The 22,769-nt window shown below is 42.8% G+C and overlaps 1 protein-coding gene across 2 annotated transcripts in view; it reads left to right on the top strand.

Annotated features, from left to right (window-relative positions):
* Positions 1-17,297: 17,297 nt before the first annotated feature.
* The window catches only part of rcor3 (REST corepressor 3), a 32,132-nt gene continuing 26,660 nt past the window's right edge, over positions 17,298-22,769 (top strand). For both annotated transcript variants that reach the window (XM_052122129.1, XM_052122128.1), the window contains exons 1-7: positions 17,298-17,522; positions 17,622-17,678; positions 18,920-18,997; positions 19,093-19,145; positions 19,233-19,394; positions 21,967-22,091; positions 22,183-22,261. In XM_052122129.1, the coding sequence (XP_051978089.1) occupies positions 17,399-17,522; positions 17,622-17,678; positions 18,920-18,997; positions 19,093-19,145; positions 19,233-19,394; positions 21,967-22,091; positions 22,183-22,261 (678 nt within the window). In that variant the 5' untranslated portion in view covers positions 17,298-17,398. The remainder of the gene's footprint in view (positions 17,523-17,621; positions 17,679-18,919; positions 18,998-19,092; positions 19,146-19,232; positions 19,395-21,966; positions 22,092-22,182; positions 22,262-22,769) is intronic.

The raw sequence follows: 22,769 nt of genomic DNA, 5'->3' as shown, positions 1-22,769 counted from the left end.
ATCGGCCTATGCAATTTACTGAAATGTAATCTGAGATGTTTACCATTCCAAATGAAGTATATTGCTAAGCTATTGCTTGAAAGGGGGACCTCTATAGGGAGAGATTGTAGCAGGTAGTTGAATTTTGGAATACAAGTCATTTTAATAACATTAACCTTCCCAATCATAGATAAATGTAATGAAGCCCACCTGCCCACATCACTCGAAAACGTCTCGGTTACCTACGTAACCTCGGTTCTCTCTAGATGAGGGAACGAGTATTGCGTAAGCTAGCTTACGCTACGGGAAAGATTCATCTTTTCTGAGATATTGAAGCCAAAAAATTATCCTTAATTTTTTATCATTTGTCAATGCAGTGCAGCAACTGCAGACCTTGAGCGGGCTAGCTAGCGAGCTCATTGGTTGCTCTGCGGCAACTGCTGCAGCCTATAGACAAACTTGCGTGAACTCGCTGCCAATGAGAGCGCCGCGCTCACTGTCCCAAAGCCCGCCAGAATGGGCGTGGCTAGGGTGCATATAAGCGCAGTTCGTGAGGCTGGAACCCTGGTTTTCATTGAATGAAGCTGAAAATCGCCGTGGCGCTGAAGCACGGCCAGCTACGCAATACTCGCTCCCTCATCTAGAGAGAACCGAGGTTACGAGGTAACCGAGACGCTCTCTTACGAGAGGTTCTCTCAGATATGCGTAAGCTAGCTTACGCTACGGAACCCATTGTCAACGCCGTAGCGCCAAGCATCCACTGCATGAGCCCCAGGGGGTGGGGGACCCGGGAGCCCTTGTGAGTGGGGAAATAATATTTGGCCGGCAAGAGTGCGGTCAGTGTGTGTGTGATACATAAGCACATAGTGGGAAGGGAAACAGAGCGCGGTGCCGGTCTGTGTGGAATGTGTCCCATTAGTGCAGCTCACCAGGGGAGCTGTAGCGTATTAAACCGCTAGTAGTTTTGCCTGCAGAGCGGGCACTTCCAGATTGTAAAATCTGACAAAGGTGGAGGGGAAGCCCAGCCCGCTGCCACACATATGTCCTGAATGGAAATCCCGCTGGACCATGCCCACGAGGAGGCCATGCCTCTGGTGGAGTGAGCCCTAATGCCTAACGGGCATGGCAGGTCTTTCGACGCCGCACGCTGCAGCAATAGCGTCCACTATCCATCTAGACAGTGTCTGTTTCGAGGTGGCGAGACCCTTGGTGCGCCCTCGAACGAAACGAAAAGCTGCTCAGCTGCCTGAAAGAGGCGGAGCGCGCAGTATACAATCTCAGTGCTCTGACTGGGCAAAGGAGATTTGTGTCGCGTCGCTATCGGATGCTGGCAGAGCCGATAGGGAAATAATCTGTGCTCTGAAAGGAGTACCGATCACCTTGGGGACATAGCCGTGTCTAGGCTTTAAAATGACCTTGGAGTCACTTGGTCCAAACTCCATACACGCAGCTGACAGACAGCGCGTGAAGGTCTCCCACACGCTTAACTGATGACAGGGCAGTCAGAAAAACGGTTTTGAGTGAAAGGTATTTCAAATCCACGGATTCAAGCAGTTCGAAAGGGGGCTTTCATAGCTTCGAGAACTACAGAAAGATCCCAGATAGGAACCGATGGGGGCGCGGGGTTCATCCTTCTAGCTCCCCTGAGGAAGCGGATGACCAGCTCGCTTTTTCCCCGTGACTGGCCGTGCAGGGTTCGGCGAACGCCGCGACGCCGCCACGCACACTTTGAGCGTGGATGGGGATCTGCCCTTATCCAACAGCTCTTGTAAAAACACGAAGCAGTGACGACACCCCACATGTCCGCGGGTCCAGGTCTCTGTCGGTGCACCATTTTGAAAACACCGACCATTTGGACGCATAGAGTCTTCTCGTGGAAGGGGCTCTAGCGCGTATGATAGTGTTCATTACTCCTTCTGGCAAAGCGACGGGTAGTCGCTGATCACCCACGCGCGCAGCTCCAGCTCTGGGTGGGGATGCCAGATCGCGCCGCGAGCTTGAGAGAGGAGATCTGCTCTCACTGGATGGGCCACGGGCTGTCAGTGACAGCTGCGTAAGCTCCGGAACCATGTCTGATTCTCCCAGCTGGGCTATGAGGAGCACCGAGTGACGCTGCTTCCTGATCCTCTGCATTACCTGTGGCAATAGCGAGACGGGAGGGAAGGCGTAAAGCGGGCGGTTGGGCCAGTCCTGGGCCAGCTGCCCTCGCTGAGAAAAATACTGGGCAGTGAGAGTTCTCTTCTGACGCTAAGAGGTCTATCTCTGTTCTGCCGAATATTTGCCATAATTTCTGGACTGTTTGAGCGCGCAGGACCATTCCCCTGGGGGAACATTGTCTCTGGACAGTCTGTCTGGGCCGTCGCTCAGGTGGCCTGGCACGCAGCGCCACCCTCAGCGAGCGCAGGTGGCCCTGGGACCAACTTAGTATGCGTTTTGTCAGATGGAAGAGGTTCCTGGATCTGACACCGCCCTGACGGTTTAGATAGAATACCACAGATCTGTTGTCCGAACGGACCAGGACGTGGTGACCCTGAATGACCGGGAGGAAGCGCACGAGCGCCGCACTCGACCGCTATCATTTCCAGACAATTTATGTGAAGGAGCTTTTCCTGAACTGACCATAGGCCGAAAACCGGCGAGCCCTCGCGAGACCGCGCCCCAACCCGTGTTGGACGCTGCCTGTCGAGATGACTTTTCGGCGAGATACAGCTCCCATCGCCACTCCCCGCTGATACCATTCGCCACCGCCCAAGGCTGCAGAGCTGATATACAGGTCTGAGTCACTCTGATCGGCTGGCGGCTCATGGCCCACGCCCGGCGAGACGCCGGGTGTTTAGCCAATGCTGAAGCGGGCGATGCACAGTAAACCCAGCTGAAGTACTGCTGCGGCTGAGGCCATGTAACCTAATACTCTCTGAAATTTTTTCAGAGGCGTGAGGCTGTTCATCTGAAAAGACGCCGCCGTGTAGATAAGCAAGCCGCCATTGCCACAGAGTCTAGTTCTATTCCAAGGAAGGAAATTGCCTGACTGGGCTGTAGTGAGCTCTTGGTCCAATTGACTGCAAGACCCAGACTGTTCAGATGACTGAGGAGAACTGTCCTGTGAGACAGAAGCTCCGTATGTGACTGTGCCAAAATCAGCCAATCGTCCAAATAGTTCAGAATTCGCAAGCCCTGACTCCGCAGGGGTGCGAAGCGCCAGCATCCATGCACTTCGTGAAAGTACGGGTGCTAAGGACAGGCCGAACGGAAGGACGGTGTATTGATAAACCTGACCGCCAGGCTGGATCTCAAGAATGGCCTGTGACGGGGATTTATCTGAATCTGAAAATAGGCATCTTTCAGATCGAGAGAAATAAACCAGTCCCCTGGCGCACATGCGCGAGGAGTTTCCTGATTGTAAGCATTTTGAACGGTCTTTTGCAAGCACCTTGTTCAAAACCCTGAGATCTAATATTGGTCTGAGGCCACCGCCTTTCTTGGGGACAAGAAAATAACGGCTGTAAAACCCCGACTCGCTCAGTGAAGGCGGCACTCTCTATGGCCCTTTTGCACAGAAGGTTTGTTATTTCTGAACGAAGCATGCAGGCTGCTTCCATGTTCACAGTAGTTTCGAGCCGCCCTGAAGCGGGAGGGCGGCGATCGAACTGTAGCAAATAGCCCTGTTTTATTGTGCTTAACACCCATTTGCATATCCCTGGGATAGCTTCCCACGCTTTGAAGCGTAACGCTAGAGGGTGAATGGCCAAGTCGCCCTGATTGCCGTACACAGCGGGCTGAACAGAATGTGTGAGCGTGCTTATTGTGCTTATGCATGACTGCTCGCAGACAGCAGGGACATGCTGTTCTGTGAGTGACTTCCCGATTGAGATGAATGGGGAAAGAGTCACATCTGTTAAGTGATGCGCGAGCATAGTCACGGGCACAGGACTTACACATAGAGAGGTGTTTGCTGGCCGTGTGACAGAGCGGGCAGAGAGGGGACGCGCGCACGGGCACGTGGGATTGTGGGCACATTTTCTACACATAAGACATGTTTGCTCTTTAAAAGATCTTTTTGTGTCGCCGTGAAAACGGCGTTTGAGTGCAGGCAAGCGGGTAGTAACACCGGCTTGTTGGCTGCTGAATTCACCACTGTAGTAGCCTGAGAGAAGGGGACTGACAGGGGGCGAAGCTTTGACGGTGGTCCGGCCGCGGCGGGACTGAGCCGTCGTTTTTTCAACAAAGCTAGGAGGACTTCGGTTGTTCAGGTTTCAGCGCAATCTTAGGCCGAGGTCAACAATGCCACTTACCGCGGAACCAAAGAGACCGGACGGAGAGAGCGGCGCGTTGAGGAACGTGGAGCGCTCAGCTTCTCCCATGTTGGCTAGCGTTAGCCACAGGTGTCTCTCGGTTACAGTCAGCAAGGCCATGCACTTCCCTAGGGCTTGAGCTGCAGCTTTGGTGGCGCGAAGGGCGAGGTCCGTCGAGCTCCTTAGATCTGTAACAGCATCTGGGTGCCTGCCTTTCTCATCCCATTCCCGAAGAAGGTCCGCTTGGAAGATCTGCAAGACGGCCATGGAATGCAGAGCAGATGCGGCTTGGCCGGGCGGCGGAATAGGCGCGCCAACACAGGCGGAAGTAGTTCTGCAGGCCTTAGACGGGAGCACTGGCTTAGACCGCCATCTCGCGGAGGGCGGGCAAAGGTGTGCTGCTACCGAATCCTCGACCGGGGATGGAAGAGTAGCTCTTCGGCGGCGCCGCCCACTGAAGCGAGAGAGGTGGAGACGTGGGATCGAATCCTGGCCGAGAGAGCGCTGCTCCACGATTTAGAGAGCTCGGCGTGGAGTTCCGCAGGAAGGAGCGGTCCGGCGCTGGCGCCAGCGGTGACGGCTTTGAAGAAAGCAGCCGCCGAGTCTGTTGGGATCCTGCTCAGGGGCGGTGACCACTCGAGCCCGAGGCGCTCGACGGCCTGTGTGAGGAGGCGATCAGTTCCCCTTCGACCCGGCGCGGGTCCTGCTGGATACCTGGGCCGATGAGGAGGCTTGTGACCACTCCTGCTGTCCGAAACCATGATGGAACAGCAGCCCTTGTCCTCCGCGCCTCCGAGGTGGCAGCAGTGCGGCCGCCGGCGGCAACTGCGCGGCCCCGGGGCGGGAGGGCGAACGCGATGCTCGAGGGAGAGGCTCGGCGAGACAGTCGCTTCTAAACCCGGTTCCGCAGCCTTTGGGAGCGGCGCTTCTTCCGCACGGCGAAACAGAAGGCGGCGCGGTGGCTCGGTCCTGAGCGCCGAAGTCGAGCCCGCAGGGTCGACATCGAAGCTCCTCGCAGAGGTCGCATCCGCCGTCAGCAAGGCGAGCTCTGCATGCCCCAGTCCCAGGCAGAGAGCGCAGATGATGTGGTGGTCTCCGGTGCTGAGAGGGGTGCGGCATGAACCGCAGGTGCGAGGCATCTTTAAAAAGACGCTCGTGCTCTTTGTGAAGTTCACTGAGGAACTAGTTTGCTTTAAAAGGATACGTCGCCGTATGGCGTAGCTCGCAGGATGGCTGAAGGTGGCGGCGCCGGCTTCTTCGAAGCGCTGTCCAAGCTTGCTTGATGCCCCTCGAACGGCAACGCGCTTCTTGCAGTTTCAGAGATGCGAAGAGCTTCGCTGAAGAGATGAAATCAGGGTTCCAGCCTCACTGAACTGCGCTTATATGCACCCTAGCCATGCCCATTCTGGCGGGCTTTGGGACAGTGAGCGCTGGCGCCTCTCATTGGCGCGAAGTTCACGCAAGTTCGTCTATAGGCTGCAGCAGTTGCCGCAGAGCAACCAATGAGCTCGCTAGCTAGCCCGCTCAAGGTCTGCAGTTGCTGCACTGCGTTGACAAATGATACAAAATTAAGGATAATTTTTTAGCTTCAATATCTCAGAAAAGATGAATCTTTCCCGTAGCGTAAGCTAGCTTATGCAATACGAGAGAACCTCTCGTAAGAGAACCTTTTTATTAAAGGGTCAAAATGAACTAACTAAATCACACAAATTTGCTGGGAATAAAATACCCAAATACTTAATGCCCTGTTTGGGCCACTGAAAGGCGTCCAGCTGAAAAGCTGTTACACTGTCAGAGCCAAAGCTTCAGAATTAGACCAATTTAACTCTGTATCCCGAGAATGAGAAAATAAATGAATAATTCTGTCGAGGCAAGGCATAGATCTAGAGGGGTTGGAGACGAATAATAAAATATAATCTGCGTAAAGGAAAAGTTTATGCGGCACACCTCCCGCCACCACCCCAGGAAAAATATCTTATCGTGGCTGCTAATGGTTCCAGGGCAACACAGAAGAATAATGCTGAAAGAGGGTAACCCTGCTGGGTGCCCCTATCCAGAGTAAAATAATCTGAAATTAATCCATTCGTTTGTACGCTGCTACCGGGTGTCTATAAAGTAATTTAGTCCAACCAATAAAAGTATTCCCGAACCCGTCCATTTCCAAAATCTTAAAGATAATCAATTTTTCCATATCTAATGCCTTTTCGGCATCAATTGAGATGGCAGCCACCGGAGTCTGATCATTCGCCACTGAGCGCATGATAATGATGTAATGCCTAATGTTATCAGAAGAGCTACGCCCCCAAATAAACCCCACCTGATCTAAATGTATAAGAGATGTCATAAATTTACTTAATCTGTTAGCGAAAATGTTTGACTATATTTTTAAGAATCAGACTGATCCAGGCATGTGTCATGGTTGGTGGATACTTTCCATTCTTTCCAACGAATAATTCTGTATAGACATCTAGCAAAATTGGAGCAAATTTCTGTAGCATAAGATCTTAAAATCTCAGTGGCAAAGCCATCTGGCCCCAGAGACTGTCCTGTAGGCAAGGCCTTAATTACCTTGCCAAGCTCCTCCAAGATTATCTAAGAATCAAGAGAATTGTTTTGCTCAACCATCAGTTTAGGAAGTTCTAATGGTTCCACAAAGCTTCTAACATCCTCATCAGTAGATGTGGAACTATGGAGATAAAGACAGAATTCTTTAAAAGCATTATTAATATCAAATAGGTAAATATTTCACCAGCAGATTTCACTGAGGGAATGGTAGAAAAAAACTCTCTCTGTATTATATATCTAGCCAGAAGTTTTCCTGCCTTGTCTCCTGACTCAAAGTATGACTGTCTTGCCCTGAATAGCCAAAACTCCACCTTCCGCTACAAAATAATATTATATCTGTATTTAAATCGGGTAAATTCTCTGAGGCCATCAGACTGCATTCAACGCTTCAGCTCTGCCTCAGCACTTTTAATATTCCCTTCCAACTCCACGAGTTATTGTGCTTTTGATTTTTTGGTAAATGAGACATACTGTATGATCCGGTGTTCTGACGATTTGTGCTGCCTTGTTGAAAAATGCTACCGTAGCGCGAATCGATAGCAGAGTCTGACGATTTGTGCTGCCTTGTCGAAAAATGCTACCCAAGCGCGAATCGATCACAGAGAATGTCGATTCATTCTCTAGCTACTGTTTCCATAATGATGTAAATCTCACAATATTAAGACATCGTTATTTCATTTAAAACAGGGTAAGTGTATGGGGAGCATATTTTTATATTTTAAATGAACCAGCAATTATCACATTTGATATAACAAGTAAAAATGACATTATTGTATATTATATGAAATACAATTATAATAAAATTATAAGTTATGAGTACTGTATACTGTACTGTTTTCATTTTTAAAACTGTGTGAAAAGTAAAAATTATCATAAAATATTCATCTTTGACCTGTCAAAGCACACCTTTCCTAACTGAAACTTTCAGTTATTCTTGTTCAGCTGGCTGACCGCATAAATATTCATATGGTAGTTAGCATTTTTTGACACATGAATATTTACCTTATGTTCACTGTCATTAGATAAAAACAATACTACATAATAATGTCTTCAAGATGTAAGGAGTTGCATATTTTGATAGACCAACGTGCCCTATCAAATAATGCTCCCAGTGCAAATTCACTTTATTTTACATCACTACTCACTCCATATGCACCTTATGAATATGGAGAGTATGTTGAGATATTTTGTAATTATGCCTTCAAGATGTCAGGAGCAGCATATTCTGTAATAGCATCTTTAAGATGTCAGGAGTTGCATATTTTGATAGACCAATGTGCCCTATCAAATAATGCTCCCAGTTTTTTAAACTAAATAAATGATGAAAGTACTCTGAATCTGGCAAAACAGTACATTTATTTATTTATTTTAAAGCCTCACGCCATATCACACTACATGAACATTAGCACATTCTGATTACTTACGTGTCAAGTGCTGCTACCTACTTTGTACACATTTCACACACTCTGGCACTTTTTGCACGTATATGTTGCACAACTATCTTTTTCATATTTGGCACATTGAAAATGTGCCCACCTACAGCACAAATCACACTGCATCTACAAAAAAATAAAAATCAGCATTAGATACATAAAACTCATTGAGGTACAATATATACGCATTTTTATGTTATACTTTACCATTTCAATCATGCTCTGATCTGCATCTTTTTCAAGCAAGGAGCATACATTCAATCCTTGAAAACATACAGCTTAAAAATCAAGAATTTTCCAAACTTTCAAAACTCTGAAAGAAGTAGAACACACGATGAACGTAGGTCATTCATAGCTAATTGCTATATTATGCTGAAAATAAGGTGTGCGTGCTAACATTTACACGTTCACATGTCAAATTATGTAATAAAAAAAGGATTAAAGATATTGCAATGCTCACTGTCAAGTCTCCACAGCAAGGATGCATAGATTTATGGGCGTGGTAACGCAGAACAAAACTGTGAGTCTGCACATGTGCATAACCAGTAAGTAGCACATATCGATGGGTAGCACAAATCGTCAGAACACCGGCCCCTAAGAACCACCTTAAGTGCCTCCCAAGCTACGCCCACACAGGATACTGAGGACCAGTTGGATGCCACATAAACATTGATTTCAGGCTTTAACATTAGTTGGTATTCAGGATTTTGCAATAGGGATACATTGAAGTGCCAACTATATGATTTCCTTTTCTCCATATGTGGCAACACCCACCAGGGCGTGATCTGATACTAAGATCTGATACTAAGATGATACTAGAATAAAATATGGGGCAGTGGTGGCTCAGTGGTTGAGGCTCAGGGTTACTGACCAGAAAGTTGGGGATTCAAGCCCCAGCACCACCAAGATGCCACTGTTGGGCCCTTGAGCAAGGCACTTAACTCCAGGTTGCTCCGGGGGGATTGTCCCTGTAATAAGTGCACTGTAAGTCGCTTTGGATAAAAGCGTCTGCCAAATGCATAAATGTAAATGTAAAACTTGTGGACTGATTAAACAAAATTATAGTCCCTACCCGATAGGTTCAAAAGTCTCCAAATATCTGTAGATATAATATATGATAGATAAATATTGAAGGGGATATATTTTATTCTCTTTGTAGCCACAGTAGGCCAAACATTGAAATTCCTTTGTTTAATTCTCAGTCCCCTTCCCCCGATAGTTCTGCTAAGAACTATGGCCTGAAATATGATTGGATGCTTTTCAGGAACCTCTCAGGTTATGAATTCACAACTATAATATAAAAAGCGGTAAATAAATAAATCTCTCTCTCTCTCTCTTTCTGCTCTGCTTTTCTCTGTGGTCACATTCTGTGCATTGGTACCAAGAATAATCTTTGCAATAAACATTTTGGTCAAAGATGACTTTCATAAAATAAGATAAATTTTCCTCAGTGCACCACCAGTTTGATCGCTCACCTCAGTGATGTGATCAAATCGATCTGATCATACATGCGAAGTTACCACCACCATGAATTTGTAATTGGAATGTGCAACGTTCGATTTTTCATAGAAACAGTAATTTGTAAAGGTTAAGATAAAGCATTAGGTGAAATTAAGTGGAACTAACCTTTATGTATTCTGCAAAAACAGTGGGATGTGTCTGAAGGTGTTTAATAAGGTTGTAGGTGTTTCCCCCTTTGGCTTGAAATCGCTGTTGGCATTCACGTCATAGGCGAAAGTCAATTGGCTTCCCGGTCTCATCGGGTAAGAACCTCAAATAATTCCAAATCTCGCTATGTGAGTTGTATTTTTAAAAAAAGATTCTTACTCTCCAAAGATTTATTTATTTACATTTTATCCATAAAGAGAGACAACAGACAAATTATCTCGTTGGGACACAGACGTGTGTCTGAAGCATGGGAAAACCATACATAGGAAAGAAGAAAAAAAAAACAGTACCATATAAAGGGCAAATTCTAACAACATTTTGCACCCTTAAAGGGTACTGCATAAAGAGGACACCACTTAAAAAATATTTATGCTATTGCAGACATTGGTCAGATTCAAATGTACATTTTAGATAAAATAATACAGTATATACTACCACACATACAACATTACTTTGTATTACTATTTCAAAAATACTGTGGCACTGGCAGTTTTTTTTAAGCTTTATTATTGCGATACTACTGTAGTACCGGTATACTGTGTAACCCTAGCAAAAGGAGTATGGGTAATTGTACACCCTGAATGGAAAAGACATCATACAGTAACTTTTCTTTGTTAACTTCAATGACCCTTTGTGTGAAGACTTTACATTGGACTATGGCATAACCAGGAAGTTCTTTACCGTAGAAAGTGTAGATTTGATTGACTGGCTTTAGGTGTTCCCTGGCCAAGCTGACCTCAATCACAACTTTGTTATTATTGGTGCTTTGAAGTCAATTGTTGCAAATAAATAAAATAAGAAGCTTCCTTGCTGTGTTTCTGCTGTACTGGACTAGTAGCTGTTTGCCAGGAGATTGAACTGCACTTCACTGAATGCAAAGGTAAGGTTTATTAATTAGTGGCTAGTCTAGAGCAATTCTGATGCCGTTTTGGTCAGTTCACGCTTTGTCACTTTTAGACTTTGAGTTGTAAATTTAAGGGGTGGACTCAGCTGTGCAGCAATTGGTAAACAAGTTCTTAATTATTGATTAGCACTAAAGTGGTAGCCCTCGTGTAAAGACCAGCGAGTCAACAAAGCAAGGATTCCAACAAGGCATGATCCACTGTTCTATGTTTGTTGCTTCCCTTGTTTTTTTTTTTTTCTCTTACACATATCTGTTTTCCTGTAATAATTGTACAATGAGCTTTCGGTACCCACTCTACTGTAGTTGGAAATACACAAACACACACAGAATACAATGCACTCTTACTGTCACTAAGCACAGCTTTACAACAGTCTCTCTCTCTCTCTGTTGGAGTGTGGAACTGCCAGTCTGCTGTCAACAAAGCTGACCTCATCCCTGCCTTCTCCTGTCAGTCAAAACTCAATGTTCTGACTCTTGAGATGTGGATCAGCACAGACAATAATCTGACTCCCTTATCCCTCTCTACCAGCTTCACTTTCACCTTACACCCCTTGTCTGACTGGGTGGGTGGGGGAACTGGTGTGCTCATATCCAACTCCTGGAAATGCACTTGTCTCTCATCTCTCAGCAATAACATATACTTTGATTATTATGCCATTACTGCCACTGTTCCTAATCAAATTTACTTTGTTGTCTTCTATCATGCTCCAGGTCAAGTAGGCAACCTCATTAAATAGCTAGACATGCTTGCTGTCCTTATTTCCAGAGGATGGCTCTCTGCTAATAGGAAAAGTCTTCTACATCCACCTGGACAATCCTCAAGTGGCTGACTTCCTAGCTTTTTTTTACCTTGTTTGACTTTGCAAAAATGCACACTTCTGCAACACAACGTGCAGGAAAACAGTTAGATCTCATCCTCACCCATTATTGTACAGTATTACTATAATCTTCTTGTTACTCATCTGCTTATCTCTGATCATTTCTTCATCCAGTTCTCTGTTATTTCTACCTTTCGCTCACCTCTGGTCTCTTTCCACCATTCTCTCTCACTTCTCTTCTATTGTCTCTTCATCCCTTTCTTCCACTAAACACTTATCTTAACTTGATGCTAATGAAGCCACAAATGTTCTTTGCTCAACCTTAACTTCTTGCCTTGACATCTCCTTTCCTCTTTCTGCTCTAGCATTTCTGCTGCCAAGTTTACCCATTATAACCATCAGCAGCCAGTGCTCCTCTCTCAAAGACTGTTTTTTCCCAAATTCTTCTAACTATCCTACCACCTGTCCCCTTGACCATATCCCCTCACATCCTCTGAAAGCTGTATCTCCATCAATCTTACCCACATTTGTGCATAAACACATCTTACAACTGGAAAGTTTCCAAACACATTTAAACAATCATGGGTGATTGTGGGTAAACCCACTGCTAAAAAAAACAACACATAAATAGTAGTCAACAACTACAGGCCAGTCACTCTTCTAAGTTTCCTAGCAAAAACTCTTGAAAGGGTTGTATTTAACCTGTCTGTTTTTCTCTCAGAGAACAACTGGTATCCCTGCCTGCCTTTAAGTAATCTCTGTCTGGATGAGCACCATCTTCAGATTGACCTTGGCAAGACAAGACCCCTTGTGGTCCCAGCCAAACCATCTGTTGACCACAGCCTTACTATTAATCTTGGTTGAACTACACTAATGCCAACCATGAGAGCCCGGAACCTGGTAGTGGTGTTTGATGATCAGCTAAACTTTACTACCGACATCGCATCAACCACACGTCATGCAGTTTTATGCATTACAGCATCTCCTGTCTGTAGCAGCAGTCTCCTTTGCAATGATTTATGGACGCTGGCAGTTCCTAAATGTTGGCTTTGAAAGCTTTTCACACAGACAATCCACACAGAGAGAATCACAATATCAAAAATACCCAAACATCTTTACATAAAAACATGCAAAAAGGCCTGTTACCTGAAGAGCACAAAGCCAAAAATGAATTCTTCAAAACTAGCTGAGCAAAGTGTGGACCTGGACCTTCGAGCAACATGTGGTCAGGGACAATGCACACAAATGGTGCTTCTCATTTCCTAAATTGTGTATTCTTGTTTCCTTGCTCTTTAATCCTTGAGTTTGTGAACTGAAACCAATCAAAGTCCACCATAATTAAGTACATATAAGTTCCCTAAATGCACCACAAGGAGGTGAGGATCGAGGACAGAGGAAGCTTACTGAGGACACTTGAGCCAGGAAGCACAAGACCATCTTATGTGAAAAACTTTTTGGTTTAAACATCTGATGCACTCATAAATTCTCCTCCTCCTACACATCTGACACAACAGTTTTAATTCATGTTTCACCTTTGCAGTTTAAATAAACCATAATTGTCACATACTTTGACCAGCTAACAAAACTGTCCAGTAAAACTGGATGAGCCCGGTCCGAAAAGAGCCAAACAAGACCACACTGCTAACTGGACCACACGAATGGCACCTTTACAATCGCTAGCAAAGCAAGCCACTGATTCTAACCTTAGATGCTTATGTCATCCAGAAGATGGTGAGGATACAGAAGCAGAAAGGACATGTGGTAGCTGACCTCAGGAAAGGGAAAAGGGGTCTTCCTACAAGGCCTTTTACAGAAGAGGTACAAATACCAATCATGTATCAAGAAGAGAGGTTGAAAAGTTACAAGTCTGTAAAAGTCAGTGAAAGTGGATATCCATTTTTCTATAACAACAACCATGGACAGGCAATGTTTATGCACACAAACACAAATTGTTTGGCAAACTATACAATCAATCAGAGATCAGCCCAATCTTTTAACTACAAAATGCTGCTGTTCATTCCGCAGCAAGTTTTCACTCTCTGTGCAGTATGCAGGAAGGCCCAGTATTCTCCTCCTGTTCACAGAACAATGTGCATGATGTACCTTCGAAGAGGCCACATATGAGAGTACAAACTCCTGGCTTCCATTTTGTAGAGTGATGACCCTTTTAGTATTTATGTGGCACCTCCATATGCCTTATTATTTTCAACATTTTTCTTTTTCAATTCATTTTAATAGGGAAATGTTTTAATTGAAATATATTTTTAAATTATTATTGGATAGTTTGGATTGAAGAGCTGCACAAAAGAGGGTATGTGGTTACAAATATTCCTTCATCAAAATATACTGCTGCCCCCCAAACCCATCTGCTATTGAGCAGGCACCTCTTCTGCAGATCAGCCCAATAGTATCCAATATATCAGCCTGAAAGTTCTGGGGAACAACTTAGGTCACCTGCAGAGGAAATTAGTTCTGAAAGCTCTTCAGAACTTTTTCAGAGTTAGACTCACATTATTATCAACACCTTACCATTATTTATCATAGTCAATATGAGTGCTATGTTATTTTACTACCTGTTTTCTTGTATGTCTGTAAATGGCCTACTAGGTGGACCTTGTCCATGAGGAAGAATATGTCCTCAATAGGATTTTACCAGAAACACAATATTGAACACCCTCTATTGAAATAGTTTACTAACTTATTACAGAAAGAATTGGCTAATGAAAACTTCAAAAATGAGGTAAGGTAAAACGTAGGAGGAAAATCTCTCATCTTTTTTATGTATGGTTTAATGAAAAAGGTTGAAAATGTGGCACAGTTTATGCTCTTCATAAGCCCTGTCTAACCTAGTTTGGACTTTGCCCAATACACAAATCACTGTGTCTCTCCTTTTATTCTTTTCTTTAAAACTCTTTCTCATTAATCACACATGGTCTGGTTTGAGTATTTCTGTAACTGCTGATCTCCTGGGACTTTCATGCACAACAGTCTCTAGAATTTACTCCAAATGGTGCCAAAAACAAAACATATCCAGTGAGTGGCATTTCTGCAGATGGAAATGTCTTGTTGATGAGAAGTCAACAGAGAATGGCCAGACTGGTTCAAACTGACAAAGTCTACGGTAACTCAGATAACCGCTCTGTACAATTGTGTTGAGAAGAATAGCATCTCAGAATGCTATTCGGATTTACGGGTTGGCACTGTTTTGGTGGCACGAGGTAGACCTACACAATATTAGGCAGGTGATTTTAATGTTGTGGCTTATCAGTATATATATCACATATACAATTGAAGTTAGAAGTTTACATACACTTAGGTTAAAGTCATTAAAACTAATTTTTAACCACTCCACAGATTTAATATTAGCAAACTATAGTTTTGGCAAGTTGTTTAGGACATCTACTTTGTGCATGATTATTTCACTTTTAATTGATTATAATCACAATTCCAGTGGATCAGAAGTTTACATACACTAAGTTAACTGTGCCTTAAAGCAGCTTGGAAAATTCCAGAAAATGATGTCAAGCATTTAGACAATTAGACAATTAGCTTCTGATAGGCGGTGTACTGAATTGGAGGTGTACCTGTGGTTGTATTTAGTGCCTCTTTGCTTGACATCATGGGAAAATCAAAAGAAATCAGCCAAGACTCAGGAAAAACATTGTGGACCTCAACAAGTCTGGTTCATCCTTGGGAGCAATTTCCAAATGCATGAAGGAACCACGTTCATCTATACAAACAATAGCATGCAAGTATTAACACCATGGGACCACGCAGCCATCATACCGCTCAGGAAGGAGATTCATTCTGTCTCCTAGAGATGAACGAGTTTAGCGCGAAAAGATCAAATCAATGCCAGAACAACAGCAAAGGATCTTGTGAAGATGCTGGAGGAAAAAGGTAGACAAGTATCTATATCCACAGTAAAACGAGTCCTATATCGACATAACCTGAAAGGCAGCTCAGCAAGGAAGAAGCCAGTACTCCAAAACCACCATAAAAAGCCAGACTACAGTTTGCAAGTGCACATGGGGACAAAGATCTTACTTTTTGGGAAAATTTCCTCTGGTCTGATGAAACAAAAATGGAACACTTTGACCATAATGACCATTGTTATGTTTGGAGACAAAAGGGTGAGGCTTGCAAGCCGAAGAACAACATCCCAACCATGAAGCATGTGGGTGGTAGCATCATGTTGTGGGGTGCTTTGCAGCAGGAGGGACTGGTGCACTTCACAAAATAGATGGTATCATGAGGAAGGAAAATTATGTGGATAGGAAGCAACATATGAAGACTTCAACCAGGAAGTTAAATCTCGGTCGCAAATGGGTCTTCCAAATGGACAATGACCCCAAGCATAACAACAAAGTTGTGGCAAAATGGCTTAAGCACAACAAAGTCAAGGTATTGGAGTGGCCATCAAAAAGCTCTGACCTCAATCTGATAGAAAGTGTGTGCGAGCAAGGAGGCCTACAAACCTGACTCTGTTACATATATATGTATGTGTATATACATTTTTTATCCCTTTTCTCCCAATTTGGAATGCCCAATTCCCACTACTTAGTTGGTCCTCATGGTGGCACAGATACTCACCTCAATCCGGGTGGCCAGGTCTCAGTTGCCTCCGCTTCTGAGACAGTCAATCAGTGCATCTTGTCACATGGCTCATTGTGCATGACACCGCAGAGACTCCCAGAATGTGGAGGTTCATGCTACTCTCCATGATCCACACACAACTAACCACATGCCCCATTGAGAGCGAGAACCACTAATCACGACCACAAGGAGGTTACCCCATGTAACTCTACCCTCCCTAGCATTTGGGCCAATTTGTTTGCTTAGGAGAACTGGTTGGGAGTCACTCAGCACACCCTGGATTTGAACTTGCGACTCCAGGGTTGGTAGTCGGTGTCAATACACATTGAGCTTTCCCTTCCCTCACATTCTTAAAATAGTGATCCTAACTGACCTAAGACAGGCAATGTTTTCTACGATAAAATGTCAGGAATTGTGAAAAAGTATTTGGCTTAGGTGTATGTAAACTTTTGACTACAACTGTATATAGTATGTATTTATTTCGGGAATGCTAGAATTCAAGTGATAATGCACCAATTACAACGTAGAGTCCACAGTTTCACAAAACCAATACAGTTAAAGGGAAACTAACACGACAGTAGACCTTTCAGCAAAACAAGTGGGTATACGCAAATATTGATCCTTAGAAGTCGTTATAAGCAAACAGCCATGGGGGAAAAAGTAAGCATATGGCTTTCACGTGCGTATGGGCACGACCACGCCACTGGTTACAAGGTGTTTAAACATTCTCTGTCCAATAAGTTTGCATTATTATATTAATGAAGTACAAAGTTATATTAAAAAGAAATCGAAAACAACACTGGCGCACGTAAGGGCCGCATTCCATCTGTTGATGTGCATAACAATTCCTTCCGCGAGGAGAGTTAGACCTCGAGACTTGATTTCCTTGTGGACAAACAAGAGATAAAATAGCGATACAAATTTAAATTTACATTAAACATTTGATGAAATTGCATATTAGATGCTGCTGATGTGAAGACCGAGAGAGGAGCTGAGAGAACATGAGTGTGATCCAGCGGAGGGTTACTTGAGTGCACAGCGGCGCAGTTGCGCAGAGTCACTAGAGAGAGCGACTCCACAGATCCTGTACTGCTTATACATATATTTTCATTTTTATTTCAAATAACCACACCAATCGCGATTATGCCGGGAATGATGGATAAAGGGTCGGAATATCTGGGGAAAGGTCGCTCAAATGGCACGAAAAGCCCGTCGAACGCCTCGAACGGACATTTTTCAGACGAGAGCGGCAGTGACGACGAGCACGGTATAGCCTCGAACACCCCTGCGGAGGTTTTTAATAAAGCTATGAAATGTTGTTAGATTAACCAGCTTTGTTGGGAACAAGTTTATTTTTATTTTTCAGATGTCGGTATGCGTGTGGGGACGGATTACCAAGCTAATATTCCAGAGTTTGATCCAGGTAGGAAATCGCTGTGACTTTCTGTTACTGTATAACCTGACTGACTATGGTAGCCTCGATACACCTATCGCGCCGATTTAACGCTGTAAACCAAATGCAGTCGATATTATGAAGTGTTTTTCAAAAGTTTTGAGTGTCGGATGATGTATATTATTAATTTCAATTGATCCCTAACGTCAATGTATGATTATTTAATCACGAAAATCTATTTGTTTAAAGCTATTAGCTTCTTCGCTTAGCCACCCATCAGCTATAAGTAAACAAACAACTTTATAACATGTAGTTTAAAGGAATATTCCGGGTTCAATACAAGTTAAACTCAATCGAAAGAATTTGTGGCATAATGTTGATTACCACAAAAATGAACTTCGACTCATCCCTCCATTTCTTTAAGAAAAGCACAAATTGAGGTTACATTGAGGCTCTTACAATGGACGTGAATGTGGATTTTTGAGTGATTAAACACAGAAATGTGAATCTTATAAATTGATAAAAGCTCTTGCATTACAGCTCAAATAATACATGAGTTTTAATAAAAGAATTAAAGTTGTTTAAATTGTCATTTTTACAGTCATTTATGGTTTTAGGGTTTGTTGACATTACATCGTCATGGCAATGAAGTTGTAAAATGAGCTATAACTCTACACAGATGCGATTAGTAAGTGATTATATCACAGTAAAATCACGATTACACGTATATTCTGTCTTGTGGTTATACTTTTGAAACAGGGAGCATTTTAGCATTCACTTCCATTGTAAGTGCCTCACTGGAAGCAAGTTTTTTTTTTTTTTTTTTTTTTTTTTAAGATAAGGAGGGACAAGTTGAAATAAATTTGTGGTTATCAATATTATGCTACAAAATGCCCATTGAGCTTAACTTGTATTGAACCTGGAATATTCGTTTAATATGAGACAAAAATTGTGTATGTTAATTTACATCAGTTTACAAAAAGATTTATATTTTTAACTACATTTTATGCAATGTGTAATTAAAGTACTTTTGTCACTATTTACCTTATTTGTCCAAGAACAATGTCCAACTGCAGATATACATGCATCAATAGATAACTTAGTAATTTTATCTGAATCTAACATTTAAATTTCGCAATGTAACAAGTTTGTAGTGTTTGATTTGTGAATTGTATGACATTAGATGCATGTATTTTGACTTACGATGTAGCGTTTATAATAACTTCTAAATCTTTTTCTATTCTTGTTTTTATTGTATTGGGATTTTGCAGGTTCCGCAAAATACAGTGATAAAGACAGTGGTGGCATGCTCGTTTGGTCTCCACATCACACAATAGTTGATTCGAAATGTAAGTATGCAATGACCAGTGTTATTTCTGTTTTTATTGTAAATGTATCATGCTGTCTGTGTCACACTTATACTTAACATTTTTTTTTTTCTTAGTGGATGAGTACATTGCCATTGCAAAAGAAAAGCATGGGTACAATGTTGAACAGGTGAGTTGACGGAACATGCCCCTTAAAGACGCTTTTGCTGTTTGGTGATCTCTGAATGGATTCCGTCTTCCGTTCGGTGCTCAACAGGCTCTTGGCATGCTCTTCTGGCATAAACACAACATCGAGAAGTCCCTGGCTGATCTCCCGAACTTCACCCCTTTCCCTGATGAGTGGACGGTGGAGGACAAGGTGTTGTTTGAACAAGCGTTCAGTTTTCATGGAAAGAGCTTCCATAGGATCCAGCAGATGGTGAGTTCCTGCTGCCATTGTTTTTGCGGTAAAGCCGTATGGAAACTAAGAGGGTGAATGTTGTTTAAAAAAGTCCAGGTCACATTTTCTTAATTCCTGCAAAAGTCATTTGTTAGTTAAAATACTTTTAGCCCTGTGAATTTCTAAAGAGTAAAAACTAAAATTCTCACACTCGCAAATGTATAAAATCACAGGAGATTCATGTCTGTTTTTTGTTTTCTGAAAGTCATGGCAATTCGCCACAATATCGTAATTTTCACACCGGTGCGGTGTTCAAGTTCAAACCGACTAACTCAAGTAACCGTATTACCGCTGGTTGGATGTCAAGTGGTACTATGGGGTAATTTTAAATAAAGTGCAATTAAAATGTGTTGTTCAACTTTTTGAAAGATGGATTTTCAACAGTTGTTAAGGGCATCTAGCCTATTTCATCTGAGCATTCTCTCCATCATGGGCTACCGGTCGGGTATTTCGTTGTCCGGACAAATGCTTCACTTATTGTGGGTTGTTGCAGGTTTAATGTTGGTGTTTTATTACCTTTGATTCCAGGACCCAGTTTAGCTGCTTCAGAAGGGTTATGACTTTTGAATGTGTGTGAATGAATTCGTTTTGTTCCCTGCTAGAGCTGGGCGATATGCAAGAAATATGTTTATTAAATAAAAAAAAAATCACAATATCCAATTATATCCTGAATCCCCTCCCCCCAGCCGATGAATCGGTAAATATTCTTCCTTTAGTGATTTTGCATTGAAAATTAATTTAACTCGAAACAAAAGACATTTCTAAATTCGAATTGCACTTCAAATGAAACGAAAAAGCAATTAAAATAACAAAGGGGTAAAAAAAAAAAGAATATGATCATGCAAGGATCCATCTATGACAACAGGCGGAAAGATACAAATTAAGATCCGAAAACAATTATAAATGTAAACACAATAATTATATTGATGATAATAAATATAAATCATGGTTCGAGGTGAATGTGTTTTTGTATTATTTTATGATGTAATCACAGATGTATTGTCTATATATATATATATATATATATATATATATATATATATATATCTGTATATCTGCAGTGACCCTGCAGAGTTATGCTCATAATGAACTGCTCTGTGGAAATAACAAAAATGAACTTAAAGCATCTCCTGAGCTGAGATCGTCTAATGTCATTTGCAGCATTCTCATAGACGATACTATTCTTGCAAAAAAAATTCAGAAGACTGAAACAAAGAAAGAGTGAGAACCCTTTACATATGCGTGTTCCACGAGACTGCACGCCTCCGAACAAACAGCGCATCAAACATGTGCACGGACGGCTTTTCTGTCATCTGTTCTTAATAATATAATAAATTGCATTTTTTGAAGTGCGTGTCTGTGTGCCTAACAGCATTGCTTGTGTTATTTCGAATCCAAGATGTCTTAAGGCGGGTGCACACTGTGCGATGTACATCTTAGCTGATTGTGGCCCCAATCATCCCGATCGATGAACGTGACTTACTTGGGAGTGTTGCGGAATAGAAGCTAAACGGCGAAATTTGCCCACCACGCAGGAGCATTTTTTTTCTCTCTCTCTCTGAAAGTCTGGACATCAGAATTTCCGTTGCTCCAATACCACTCCATCATGAGCATAGGCTAACATTTACAAGAAAGATGGATTTTGTCAAATAGGCCTATAATAAGACGGCTTGATCACAAATTCAGAAAATGACAGATGTTGAGAATGAACGAGGTATTGATGCACAAACATGACATAGATATATTTTTTTTCTATAATTGTATCCAACTGTATTTGCTTATTTGGATTAAAACGCCCCATAAATACTTACCAGGATAAATTGTTCAATCTTTCTATTTTATTTATTTATTAAAACTTTTTATATAAAACGAAAAGAAGAAAATTCATTGAAATGCTTGAGTAGAGTGATAACTGGGCACAAATGTTGATATGGTGGTGCAAACGCGGGGCAGGTTTCTTTCAGGTGCGAGAGAGGAGCGCAATATCTCATCTGGCCATCGTTACAGCAGTCACACTATCGGCTACGATGCTAAATTTCAGACACTGCCCAAACTTCGGCGGAGGCTGAAGATCATCGCAAAGGCTATTAATCGGCTGTCTGTGAACATGTCACACTGAATGTTGTAAGATTGCTGATTTTGCCCTGTGACGAGAGAAATCCTTTAGGATTCCCGAAATTTGTCTCAGACGGCGGAATCGTGGCCAAAATCGTAGTGTGCACCCGCATTTACAGTTACCCACCAAGCACCTAATTTTCGCTATTTGCAATGAAATGTCTTTGTTAGTGCGCATACTTTGCTGCCTGTGTAATTGAATATGTTGGTAAAGAACATCTGGCTTTCAATGCATTATTTAGGTTCATTTGTCATTAGTCGCTACTGAGAAGCGATGCAGGAACACTGAGCCAGACATGTTCTTGACAGGTTTCGTGAGATTCACCTAGTTGAAGTCATCACATTTGTCACTTCTTTGAAAGTGGCACACAGTAAATCATCATAATTTGCTAATTGTTTCTCAGCATTAATTACATAATTTGATCATTGATCGTAGTTGCCGGACAAATCCATATCCAGTCTTGTGAAGTACTACTACTCGTGGAAAAAAACGCGGTCCCGGACGAGCCTGATGGATCGGCAAGCACGAAAGCTGGCAAATCGAAGTAATCAAGATGAAAGGTAATTTATTCATTCACAGGCTCAATACTGAGCATTATTGATCATTACGGTTTGTATATTTCTGTTGCTCACTATACTGTGGCATGTGTAGTGAGGAGGAGATGGAAGAGGCCAACCCCATTGAGGCAAACGACAGCGATTATGACCCTACAAAAGAGGCAAAGAAGGAGGTAACATGGTTTATGTGCGTATATGGGAAATGCGTACATTTATGTAACTGACACAACAGGGCTCCAGACTAAAAAAATGACTTGGGAGCCATTGGCTCCTTAACTAAAACATTAAGGAGCCAAATGACTCTTGACTCTTCCTCTTTTTTTTTTTTCTTCTTTTTTTTTATGTCTGCACTCCCAGTTGTAAGCTCACTGATTCACTGAGAAAGTGACTGATTCAAACTGCTAACCTGAGATCAAACGAGCTCTTGTCAGGTGATTCCTGAATCAGACCCGGTTCAAAAGAGTCATTTGGTCACAACTCTCACGCGCTGGGTTTGTTGTGTGCGGTGCAGTGAGCTCATCTCAACATATCTGGTGAAAAGAAGCTTGACACACACTGGTGCACCCTCATAAAATGTATTTGATAACTCACAAAATGATATCTGATGGAACCGCATATGAACACAACTGGACTGTCTCCAATGGCTGCTAGATTTTAAATTATTATCGCAATCAATTATTT

Source organism: Xyrauchen texanus, chromosome 48 (genome assembly GCF_025860055.1).
Source record: "Xyrauchen texanus isolate HMW12.3.18 chromosome 48, RBS_HiC_50CHRs, whole genome shotgun sequence".
Lineage (NCBI taxonomy): Eukaryota > Metazoa > Chordata > Actinopteri > Cypriniformes > Catostomidae > Xyrauchen > Xyrauchen texanus.
Note: the sequence above shows the minus strand (reverse complement) of the source record. Positions and strands in the feature narration are given on the sequence as shown.